General features: G+C 36.8%; 1 protein-coding gene across 1 annotated transcript in view; it reads left to right on the top strand.

Moving 5' to 3' along the window:
* Positions 1 to 12,665, top strand: part of LOC306873490 (recombining binding protein suppressor of hairless-like) — a 51,447-nt gene extending 38,782 nt beyond the window's left edge. The window contains exons 3-11 of the mRNA XM_079422820.1: positions 136 to 231; positions 3,084 to 3,249; positions 3,398 to 3,572; positions 3,755 to 3,892; positions 5,028 to 5,140; positions 5,401 to 5,541; positions 6,613 to 6,768; positions 6,883 to 6,986; positions 8,270 to 12,665. Of these exons, the coding sequence (XP_079278946.1) occupies positions 136 to 231; positions 3,084 to 3,249; positions 3,398 to 3,572; positions 3,755 to 3,892; positions 5,028 to 5,140; positions 5,401 to 5,541; positions 6,613 to 6,768; positions 6,883 to 6,986; positions 8,270 to 8,606 (1,426 nt within the window). The 3' untranslated portion in view covers positions 8,607 to 12,665. The remainder of the gene's footprint in view (positions 1 to 135; positions 232 to 3,083; positions 3,250 to 3,397; positions 3,573 to 3,754; positions 3,893 to 5,027; positions 5,141 to 5,400; positions 5,542 to 6,612; positions 6,769 to 6,882; positions 6,987 to 8,269) is intronic.
* The last annotated feature ends 531 nt before the right edge of the window (positions 12,666 to 13,196 follow it).

Raw genomic sequence — 13,196 nt, 5'->3', positions numbered from 1 at the left:
TGATTTGTGAAGTAAAAAAATTAATTTTGCATTTTAAATGTTTTACTTTAATACTTGGCTATAGAATTACTCAAAATCCCTATCGCTTATTAATATTTTCTGTCTTATGTGGTTCTTTTCCTTTTGTGATTTCAGAGAAGCCATGCGGAATTACTTGAAGGAACGAGGAGACCAAACTGTGCTCATCCTACACGCTAAAGTTGCACAGAAATCATACGGCAATGAAAAAAGGTAAATGACAACTATGATTCATGATGAATTCATGAGATGAAAGGTAAATGATTTTTGACCTTTTATTAAGTGTAAATACTTAACATTTACCATATTTATTATTTAATCTCTGGTGGTTGCATTGTCTCTCATTGTTTTTCAGCATCTTACGCCATGAGCATTGCAATTTCAAGTTTCACTTTTAATCAGTGTTCCACTTCTTAGCTCTCTATCTATCTGTTTTTGAGCACAAAAACGTATCCCATGGCTATGTGAAAACCCTGACACCGTCCATCTCTTCACTAAGGTAGGAAAGTGTTTAGGGAAGAATGCAGTAAGATGAAGAGTTGAAAGGACAAGAGGAGGAAAGAACATTTAGAAATAAAAAAAGAAGTGAGAGAGAAGCTGATAAGAAAAGTAACCAAATAATGACAGGAAAGAGAAAAGAAATGATTAAGGAGGCAAGGTGATATGAGACAGGGAAGTAAAGGAGAGAAGGTCAGCAGAAAACGAGACAAGATGATAACTGTAGAGAAACACAGTGTCTGGGGAACTGATGTCGCGGTTACAGCTCGCTCGGCCTCATTTGGCAGAGAGACAGCACTGTTATTCGTTAACAGCACAGCCAAAACCTGGACACATGTCAAGAGCGACAGAATACCAGATGAGAACAAAAGTGTGCACTTCCATGAAATCATATACATGTGTTCTGTAATCAGAGATGGTTTATGACTAGGAAGTGTATCATTTAGCTTCAATTGAAAATGAATGTGAAGCACTTGACTTGTTGCACCAGTTCTGCTTCTTTGAATGTCCTTGTGACCCCGTTGACTTTTAAAACAGCTAATTGTTACTTTTAATATTGCTAACTCATCCCAGTCCCAGTGCTACGCACATAAGTGGTTCATTAAATCATGTGGTTTGTTAAGGAGAGGTGTGCTCCTACTTGTGGAACTAACATTTACAGTTTTGCCTAGCAGACAATAAAACCATGAAGTGTCCCAGCAACCACCCTTGCAACTGTATAACAGTGCACTAACCAGCTATGACAGCCTAGCAACTGCATAACAATACTTTAACCATCACCCATGATGCCCTGTCAACCACCAAAGACACTGTAGCAACTACACAGCAGTGCCTTGATAACCACCCAGGACATTCTAGGAACGTCCTGGTAGACGCCATAGCATCCCCATCCTGACATTATTGCAACACCCTTAAAACCACCCAGAACACTCTGTTAACCCCATAGCAATGCCCTATGCCTTAATGCAATATGATGTCTTTGTAGCTGTACGTACTAAAGCTGTGGATTTACAATGTGATAAGGTAGGAAGATTAAAACTGCGGTTTCATTGCTATCTTGTCAATGACAAATTGATACAGATCAAACTCCCTAGGCTAGTGGTCGAGTCTAAGACATGATCTTTCACTAATAGGATGTGAAAGTAGACTTCAGACTTGTATTTTCCTTTTTCCTTTCAGAAGCACCAGTACAGAATATGCTAAACAGTACAAATGAGGTCGTCATGTATATAGGTGAAACATGATTGGGGTTGGGTCTGCCCCCTAACTCATACCTACAGCATGTTTTTGACTGGATGTGGAACTGCTGTTATTCCCCTTTTATTGCACCAGTTTTCAGATATTAGCTGCAGTTGTGTCATGAGTATTCCCCCGCCTCATGTCTAGACGAGCATCTCTCCAAGATGAGGTGCAGTGAGCTGATAACGTCAACCACAGAGACCATGGCTTTAATGTCAAGTGTTTCTGCATTCAAGGTCGTGCTGATTGATGTCTGTTTGCTCCAGCATCTCTCTGTTGATGTAGTAGGCCACGATAAACATGAGATGAGCAAAGATAACATAGCCCTCAAACTCTGGTGGGGATCTGAAATGTACCTTGTGCTCAGGTTAGCTTAGGTTTGGATTTTGTGCGTTGTTTACCATCTGATGGTGGTTACTTGAGTTTGTCCTGAAAGTGAGAGCTGTATCAGTACTACACGTGCTGCCACCTAGTGCTGATCTGAAGTCATTCTGATTGGTCATTTACATTTGATGTGTAATGTACACTTGTTGTACATTCATTCATTCAAGTAACAGTTGTGTTCAGAATTGTATATTTTTTTAATTAATGCACATCTTGCAGAATCTGTTGAAGTTGAATATTTTAATAGAATTAATATTTTATGTTATTTATTTGTTTTTGTTTTAAAAAACATTCATTCAATAATCCTGCCTAGATGCTTTTTTTAAACATACATTGATTGATTCATTGATTCATTCATTCCTTTATTATAGTCACTCTAGTCATTTTAGTTAGTCATTTTACTTATTAATTTAATTTTATTTATTTTAAATATTCATTCAGTCATTCATTCATTCCTGCCCAAAAGCAGTATTTTGTTTGTTTGTTTGTTTGTCTGTTTGCTTGTTTATTTGTTTAAACATTCATTCATTCATTCATTCATTCACAAAAGCAGCATTTTATTTGTTTGTTCATTTATGCTTTAAATATTCATTTATTCCTGCCCAAAAAGCAGCATTTTATTTGTTTCTTTGATTGTTTGTTTTAAATATTAATTAATTCATTCATTCATTCTGCCCAAAAACAGCATTTCATTCATTCATTCATTCAGTCCTGACCAAAAGCAGAATTTTATTTGTTTGTTCAGTTGTTTTAAATATTCATTCATTCATTCATTTCTTAATTCCTGCATTCCTTCCCCAAAGCAGCATTTTATTTGTTTGTTTGATTGTCTCATTCATTCATTCATTCCTGCCCAAAAATAGCACTCGCATTATGTCAGTGAGTTTTTCATGGTCAAGCATCACTCAAATGTTGTTCTGCAAATGTGTTTTGTGTTTGTCTAGGTTTTTCTGTCCTCCCCCTTGTGTGTATCTGATGGGCTGTGGATGGAAGAAGAAGAGGGAGCAGATGGAGCGAGACGGCTGTTCGGAGCAGGAATCTCAGCCCTGTGCCTTCATCGGCATCGGCAACAGTGACCATGAGATGCAGCAACTAAACTTAGAGGGGAAGGTACGCACACACACACACACACACACACAGATGTGCTGCCAGAATAAAATGACAAGAGCTACTCAGCCGAGCACACAGAGCCAAAACAATAGCATTAGCATCCCATTATTTTTCTCATGAATACACAAATCTTGCCTCCTCCCTGCAGAACTATTGCACAGCCAAAACCTTGTACATCTCAGACTCAGACAAACGCAAGCACTTCATGCTGTCGGTGAAGATGTTCTACGGGAACAGCGCAGACATCGGCGTCTTCCTCAGCAAGAGGATCAAGGTCATCTCCAAACCTTCCAAAAAAAAACAGTCCCTTAAAAACGCAGACCGTGAGTATATTCACCACCCACATTACACTCAAAGGAATTGCATTTACGACCGTTGGACAGTTTTCGAATGAATGATGACACCCTGCTAGATGAGAGATATGGGAATGGGATAGTAGACATGGCTTTTGATTCACACAACATTGTCTGAAGTCTCTATGGTTTGTTCTTTCTCCTGTGTGCAGTCTGTATAGCATCAGGAACGAAAGTGGCGTTATTTAACCGACTTCGCTCGCAGACGGTCAGTACACGTTACCTGCACGTAGAGGGAGGAAACTTTCACGCCAGCTCACTGCAGTGGGGAGCCTTCTACATCCACCTCTGTAAGTCTTTCTGCACATTTCTGTGAGGTAATGTTGATTGCCAAATTGTTAAAGAACTCTTCAAGGGACACAATCCCTGGCATAACTTGGATATACACTACTGATCAAAAGTTTGGGGTTGATAAGATTTTTTAAAAGCTCTCTTATGCTCACCAAGTCTGCATTTTGTTTATTATTATTTATTTACCTATCAAAACAATAATATTGTTAAATATTATAACAATAAAATAACTGTTTCTATTTTAATATATTTTTAAAATGTAATTCATTACTGTGATGCAAATCTGAATTATCAGCAGTCCGATCTTAGTCCAGTCTTCAAGTGTCACATGATCCTTCAGAAATAATTCTGATATGCTGAGATGGTGTACAAGAAACATTTCATCATTATAATGTTTTAAACTGTTGTGCTGCTTAATATTTTTGTTCAGGATTTTTTTCAGGATTCTTAGATGAATAGAAAGAACAGAATTTATTTGCTATATATATAAAGAGAGAGAGATCATTCTTTCTGACTCCAGAGTTTTCAGTGGTTTAGTTTTAAGGACAAAGTGGCCCAAAGTTCGCTTAGTTTATGTAATGTTTATAAGGAAGTTTCTCTGAAATCTTATATAAACCTGAGAGCAAAACTGACTTTACAGGTTTGCTCAAGGAAATCTTGTTTACCATTACTATGTCTCTTAAACAGAACTTTAAGCAGTTTATTTCAGAGTCAATACTGTGAATTACAAATATTTGCTTTTAAGGAAGACTTGTTCTTCATTAGAAACAGCAGCCACAGCAGACTGATTAACTACCTGTGCAACTCCACTCCTCTATCTTTAATTCCATAAAGCCAGCCAATCAGAGCAGAGCTTGTCATTAGGAAAACATGATTGTGTTGTGTATTAGGTGGTGTAAATGCAGCAGACCTGTTGCTGTCTGTTATGTCAATCCAACAACAATTCTGACAAGAAAGAATGTTGAATCAGTTTCTCTGTTCTTTATTACTGAAAGTGTGTTTGGACGTAATGTTAAAACATACATGCCAATGTAAAAATGCCATTGTTTTATTGACACTGAAATGTTGGTGTTTTGACAATCATGAAAGGTCTGATCACACAGGATAAGCTTAGTCTTGTTAATTATATTTTAGTGGACGATGAAGAGTCGGAGGGAGAGGAGTTCACTGTGCGAGACGGCTACATTCACTATGGCCAAACTGTCAAACTAGTGTGCTCTGTGACGGGCATGGCTCTTCCTCGACTGGTAAGCCCATGTCAATGTGTGTCTCTGTTTTTTTGTGTCAGATGACAGTATATATAATTAACAGACCGTTTATATTTATATAAATAAGTCTTTGGGGTCATGATCAGTCACTGCTGTGAAGAAAGCAGTTTGGGTACATTAAAACAGCACAATGTTGTCATCCTGATATTTATGATACTTCTACTAATACTCTTATCAACTTCACTTCCTTTCCTTCTTCCCTGCCTGTCTTCTTCCCGAACACACACACACACACACAGATCATCCGTAAGGTGGATAAGCAGACCGCCTTGCTGGATGCAGATGACCCCGTCTCCCAGCTGCATAAGTGTGCCTTTTACCTGAAGGATACGGAGAGGATGTACCTGTGCCTATCTCAAGAGAGGATCATCCAATTTCAAGTGAGTCGCTCACTGGAGTAAATACATGGAGTAAATGCATTTCACTGTGCTAATAATGGTGTCTTCAATAATGTTCATAAAGAGAATTTTAAAAGCAGTTTGAGTTTTATTTTTTGCCAGTCTGCATTATGCTTATTGTATAAAGTTGGAAATATGTATTCTATTAACATTACTTGTGTACACTTTTCTTTGTGTATTGAAAGCATTTTGTAGTTGTTTTTTTTGTTATGACCTCCAAACTAAATATTTGTCCATTGTCAATGGCTAGATTTATTTAGGTTCATTCTCCTTTTTCATACCAATGCAAATTTTTAATGTGCACTTGTATTTAAAAGTTTGGGATTTGGGAGGTTCAAAAGATTTTTGAAATGTTTTTGAAAAAAGTCTCTTATGTTCATCAAGGCTGCATTTATTTGGTCATATTAATGTAATTTAAAACTGTAAAGTCCTTGCTGGAAAAAAAAAAAAAAAATATATATATATATATGTATGTATATGTATGTATATGTATATATATATATATATATATATATATATATATATATATATATATATATATATATGTATATATATGTGTGGGTGTGTGTGTGTGTGTACTGATCCCAATGTTTTGAGCAGTGTATATAAATCTTTGATTGATGGCTAGAAGCTTGCAGGTAAATTAAGAAAACAAAACAAAAAAGACAGTCACACAATATGTGCCAAATGTTAACTAACTACTCCATTAAAAGTTAATTTGATGGCCGATTAATATTAATATATGGATTTTATGTTGTAATGAATTTTCTTAGTGGAAGCATTATTTTTGTTTATTTAGTAAGATAATCAATTATTTTTAAAAGTTTCACATCCCTGTATGTATTTATTTATGTAAATAGCCATCTAAGAAGTGGGATGACGTCATATCACAAAATAAACTCCCTCAGGGTGATACAAGACTCCTGATTTGTGAGTTTATTTTGCGATAATGGCTAGTTCGTTGTATATTATACCTAATATTTTTCTTTGTAAACTGCTATTTTTGCGTTCAAAGTTTTGATGTGTGTTTTATATGTGTGTGTGTGTGGTTAGGCTACTCCATGCCCAAAGGAACCAAATAAGGAGATGATAAATGATGGTGCCTCCTGGACAATCATCAGCACTGATAAAGCAGAATACACCTTCTATGAGGGCATGGGCCCTGTACACACCCCTGTCACACCCGTGCCTGTGGTCGAGAGCTTACAGGTAACACACACACAGGCTTTTTTCCGGAAGCTTACATGTCTTACTTACATTGTCCACTCGCAAGTCTCTGCCTGCGGTTGATAATGTGTGTACACTGTATGTGTATGTGAGCAGTTAAATGGTGGAGGAGACGTAGCAATGCTGGAGCTGACAGGACAGAACTTCACTCCAAATCTGCGGGTGTGGTTTGGTGATGTAGAGGCAGAAACCATGTACAGGTATGGATGTTATTTGAAAAGATATCCATATATGGCAAAAGGGAATATAAATCCAAGAGGTTTTGAAATTCTGTTAATCTATGAACAGATACAATTATAGAGGGACTTTTAATGAATACGATTATAAACCGGCAACTAAAGGCCTTTAAATCAAATGTTTATAAGCGCTTTTAGTTCATCTTATTCATCTAACAAGTCAATCATTTTACAGTTAATGAAATTCATATCAGTGTAAAATTTAATTTCTATACTAAAATGTAAAATAAGTTGCGTATTAATAAGTTTTAGTTTAACATCTGATGTGGCTCTTGTTAAAAATAAATAATTACAGAAATAATATACTTTAAAAGAAGAATGGGTTACACTTTATTTTGATAATCCACTTATACATTCTACTAATTATAAGTAACTTTACAACTACATGTCAACTAATTCTCATTAATTTGCAACTACATGTGTACTAACTATCAGAGTAGACTGTTAGGGTAGGTTTAGGGTTAGTAGAATAAGTTGACATACTTGCAAAGTTTCTCATAGTACAGTATGTTGTATGTTGTAGACCCATCAAAATGAAGTGTTAGAAGATATTACACAGGCGGTCTACTAATACTCTAATGACTGCTAGTCGACATGTAGTTGCAAAGTTACTTACTGTTAGTTGAATGTCTAAAGTGGACTATCCAAATTAAGTGTTACCGAATGTATTGCTTATAAAGTCAATTGCAATTGTAAAGTGCTTTTGACCCACTTAAGTATATCTTTCATATATCATAATTTACTTTGTCTTTGAAATATGGTTAAAGAGAATATACTGACAAGTGTTTATAGTAAACTGAAATATACTTAAAAATTGTATACAAGACAAATATAAATATATAATATATAACCTTGTAAACCTTGAAAATTTTTAAAAAGTGTACTGGTCTGTGTTAAGAAAGTCCTTGTATTTAATATTATATAATCTGCAACTACATAAAAAAAAACCCTTAAGATTTGAAGTACATTCAATACAGTAAAGCACACTATATTTTCACAAGGGAGTCCTAAATCCTTATAAACCTGTTAAATGCAGCAGTAAGTGACATGTTAAGCTTTGACAGGACACAAGTCGAGTGAAGTGCGTCTGCCTAGTAAAACCGAAGTGAACAAGACCCCACACGTATTGTTTAAAGCCTCATGTGGTCGTTAAAGGAAAAATATGTACTTTTATTACTGCTGTCAGTTAAACATATTGCAGGCAGTGACGGACTGAATTATTAATAGACATTATATTTCCTCTAAAGGTGTGGCGAGAGCATGCTGTGCGTCGTCCCAGACATCTCGGCGTTCCGCGAGGGCTGGCGGTGGGTGCGGCAGCCGGTGCAAGTCCCTGTAACGCTGGTCCGTAACGACGGTATCATCTATTCCACGACGCTCACGTTCACATACACGCCTGAACCCGGTCCCCGTCCGCACTGCAGCGCGGCCGGCGCCATCCTCCGAGCGGGCAACACCAGCTTGCTTTCCACGACCGGCAACAGCGCGGGAGGAAACGGAGAAACGGCACCCTACGGTGCCAACAGCACATCTAACGCCGTCACAGCCTCGTCCTCTAATGCAGCCGCGGCTGTGGTGTTATAACACATGCAGCAGCGCTCACAAACTCACAATGTGCTATGCGTGAAACAAATTCAACAGACTACAAACTGTTTGTAAAAGTGCTGCATATTGAATTTCAATATAAAATCCCAGAGATGAAAAATGAGGGATAGATGGGCGAAAAAGGCAAAACCTGTGGCGAGGACTAAATATTTGAGAATGGTTCTCCTGTGCCCTCTTGTGGTTTTCTCTAAGGATCCGGTCTGGTGCTAGCAATAGACAATGCCTGAGAGGAAACACCAGCACCTGTCAACAGGTGTAGAAGACACGGAGAACAGACCACAGCAGTGATACATCAGCCATGTACAAAATGCGTCGACTGAAAATGATGTTCAGTCTCTTACGTTTCTTCCTTCCGGTCTGTGTGTGCGAGTGTGTGCGATGTATCATATCCTGGGAGGTCTAAACTCTTAGGAAAAGGGTCACATTGAAATTGTGAGATGACAGTTTTTATGGACCAAGGATATTGTATAAGCTTTAGTAAAGGTACTTTTTTTTTTTTTTTTTTCTCCATACCTTTTTTATATCAAACATTATAGTACGCTTTTGTTACCAAATAGGTTCTATTCCTCCTCTGAGCTTTTTCTGTATATAGCTACTTTCATATACATCTGTTCGGTTGGACAGTTTTGATACTTTGTATTTTGTAAAACGATTATTTCCCCCCTCCCCTTTTGTTTTCCATTCATTTTTCATTTGGAAGAAACTCAGAGGGCGTTTTTTTTATCCTTCGTTTTTATGAAGTCTTTAAAAAGAAAAGAGCTTTAAGCAATGCCTCTGCCTTGCCTCCATTACAATATGCGCTACGCTTCCTTTAAGCATTTCATCGATGTGTTTAGATCTCACAGAAGGAACAATGCCATCTTTCTGTCTTATTTGGGAATTTAAACCAGAAAACAAACACAAAATAGAGGCTTTAGATGCAACGTGTCTCTTCGATACAGTAGCCATAGTGTAGTTAATTTGTTTTAGAGCACTGGTAGGATCTCACATATCAGTATCAGAAAGTTCGCTGTTGTTGGATATTTGTAATGTTAAAGTTCGGACACGAGTTTAGACTCCTACAGTTTTAGTTTCCTTTCTCAAATTCAGTTTTTTGTCTTCCTAAATCTCCATTTGCATTTTCTGAAATTTGAAATGGTCTCAAAAGCGGATGATTTGGAGACGTGCTCTTCTATTAGATGTGGCCTTACTGGAACAAAGGTTCCCCGTTTAATTCACTCCTTCAAAAGGAGGTGTACAAACGTGACCCGAGGAACCAAGCCTTGCATTTTGAACATTTTACATGCGATTTTTGATATTTAAACTCCCTTAAACTTTCGTTTGGATTTCGAAGATTTAAATTTGTAATAGATACAAACATACCCAAAGATATTATATTGCATTTGTTGTCTCTGTTTTTATAAGCGTATGTCGGGATTTGTGGCCTCTCGCACACCAAAAGTAGGAAGCTTTACTCCGTTGGTCATTGATGTGTTATCGTGGCCTTGGTGTCTCACCAACTAGTAGGCTAGTATTAATGACAAAGAAAAAAAACCTAGCTGTAATGAACTCATCAACCAGCACTAATAGTGTTTTGTGACTTTCTTTTTTATGTACAGTAATTTAACTTTTGAATTTTATGCGTCCATTTGTAAAAAAAGAAAGAAAAAGACAAACCATTCAGCCATTTTGTTATTTTTTCGTGTGTCTGTGGCTCTTAACCCAGTTATGTCCTTGGTGTTTCTCGTCGAAACGGTTGGGTGTTTAGTGTCCGAGTTTGTCCTTATCTTATATGCTATTGTCTGGATAGTAAAAGGACATCATGGGACTAGAAACATGGAAGTAAATGGCCTTTAAATAAGTGTCTCAAAGATGTAAACATACAGCAATACTGTATAGGTCACTTTTTGTGTCTGTGGAAATAGCCACAGATTTTTCACCAGCCTGATCCACAGCATATGTGGTCTTGAAGAACAGCTGGCTCAACTAGAGTCATCTTCACTTTCTTTTACACTTCATACTAATTTAATCAGACACCTTTTTGGTAGATTTGCGTGGATCCTCCACTGTCTTCCTTACTTGGAAAATCTGTAGTGTAGTAGTACTCGACCCGTCAAATAAGGCAATACCCCAGCATTGTAGGCCTATAATGTAGTATATTTCGGGAAAAAACTGTAACTTGAATGTTTCTGCAAAAAAAGTTCACTTGTTGCCTCCACTAGCTTTTTCTGTTCACCATCTTCAACAACATCATCTCTCTTTCTTGCTAAACATGTCCTTGATGGCCTCTTTGCAAAAATCTTCCATGAGGTGGTTTAACCTGAAGCTCTTGCACTCGGTTTCCCAGAATTCTTGCGTAACATAACAGTCTTCTTCCATTTTATCATATTCTTGTATCATGTAAGCGCACACTTCCATTTGGAGGAAGATGGCACTGGGCAAAAGCATGAATGCAAATTTAACTATGCCCACATTAAGCAGTCCATTTAATTGCTAATATTTGATGCTTTTTAATTTAAGTGATTGTCATTGTCAGAGCTTACCATGTAATGTGGTATTGTATTTTTCTATTTTTCTTCCCTTGATTTATAGCTTCATGACCCCAAAAAGAAAAACAAGTGCTTTAAGCCAGTCCGCCTTGAAATGATACAGCATCATTGAAACAATTCCTACACAAACTAAAGAAAGCGATTAATTCAAACTGTAAATTCAGTGTGACTTTATCATGTTTTCATTAGCGTAGCACAATATATCAACATTTCTGAACCGCTCCGTCACTCCGATTGCTGCCTCTGTTCCACGTTTTGTTTACATTGTGGATTCGCTCAGTTCTGCCCTTCACTTACTATGGTGGTATGCTGGTAAAGTGCATTATGTTGCTCTCTGAACAAACCGATTGACAATCTTGCTGTTTTTTACTGTTTACATGTTTATTTTTTGAAGGTGTTGAGCTTTAGAATGAAGGATTTGTTCTGACCCATATCTGAAACTGTGTGTTTAAATTACACCAGATACATTCTAACAAAATCCATACATTTGCATTATATAATTTTTCTGTCAGTTATAAATCAGTTGAAGAGCTTTGCTCTGAAAGCGTCTGAGGCATGTATGTAGAGGTCATGTACCAAGCCTTAAAAAACACATTTAATGGCAATCCGAGTGAACAAATTGTTAGTTTTTTCTTTAAAAATCAAAGTCAGCTGGTGTCATTTATACGTATCTATTGGTTTTTATATTTCTTCATTAACTTTGCTCTTCCAAAAACTCCTTATTTTGAGCTCTGATCAATGTATAGATGATATGCCAAATGTCTTATACTTACATTTTCATGCACTGCTTATCAAACATGGCACGAGAGGCAGCTTTTCAAAGATATCTCAGTAGTTCTAAAAAAAAGAGGATGGGAAAATGTACCTTAGACAAACACAGTGGTAATCTTTAGCGACTTTCTAGTTCCATACTTCCATACAAAGAGCTTTGTTTTTAAACAAAGTCTTGTTTTGCCTTTTGGACATAAATGTGTAATCAAAGGCTTGTAGCTTTTTCTGTTTTACCATCTGGAGAGTTTTGTGGCAGACTGACCACATGTGTTGTACTGTGTATTATGCCTTTAGGACGGTTTTAGTTTGGTAATTCACCCTCTCTGCTGGTTTTGCACTTAGAGAAAACCACATTTGTCTAGATTTGTTGCTTACAGAGTGTAACGGTCACTTTTCATGTAAAGCAATCCTGCTGTGCCTAATTTGATGCTCTGTGCTAGGCTTTATATGTGCAGTTTGTCCTTCACCCCCCTTAACCTTTCACTTCCCCTTTCTTTTATTGCTCCCTCTTTCCTTTCTCCTTCTTGGTCTGTTCTAGTTATAATATTCAGAGGTATCAGTATGGTAGCAATCTCAGTCCTTAATGGGCAGCTGATGTTAGGATCATGTGCCCTAATGTGAAACAAGGGGGCAGAAAAAAACAAAAACATTAGTTCTGTTTGTTTGATTTTGTACATATTGCACCTGCTCAGTTCCATATGTCATTAAATAATAAAACTGCAATATTGGCATAAAAGTCTAAATCTCTTGTATATTCCTTTTGTAATACTGCAACTTCTTAAAACCCCCTGAACAGGCTTTTTGATCACTTTAGGCTTACCAAAACATTTTAAAATTATTGTATGCCTCATTTTGTTTAGGTTGCTGTACTGTCTTGGAAAGAATTTGTCAGTGTGCTCAAATATTTAGCATCGCACTGTCAGCAAACTATATTTCCATTTAACCACAAATGTTTTTATTGGGTCATTCCATGTTTTATGTCATTTCACAGACTTCTTTTTATCCGTAATGGCTAATAGATGATATAAAGCAAGCCTGATCTCAGTTATTTTGTAGCCTGGGTTGAACTTGCAAATTTGCACCTTTTCTTTTTTTTTCTTAAAGGGGTAGTTCGTCCAAAAATAATTCTGTCATCATTTACTCAAACCTATAAGAAGATATTTTAAAGAACGTTTCAGCAGTTTTTGTCCTTATTTGGAAGTCAGTCTAACACTGATTTCAAAATATTGTCTTTTATCGTCTTTTATGTTTTAAGTTGACAATCATCACA

Source organism: Barbus barbus (genome assembly GCF_936440315.1).
Source record: "Barbus barbus genome assembly, chromosome: 1".
Taxonomy (NCBI): Eukaryota; Metazoa; Chordata; class Actinopteri; order Cypriniformes; family Cyprinidae; genus Barbus; species Barbus barbus.
The sequence above is the reverse complement of the archived record's forward strand: the minus strand, read 5'-3'. Positions and strand labels throughout refer to the sequence as shown.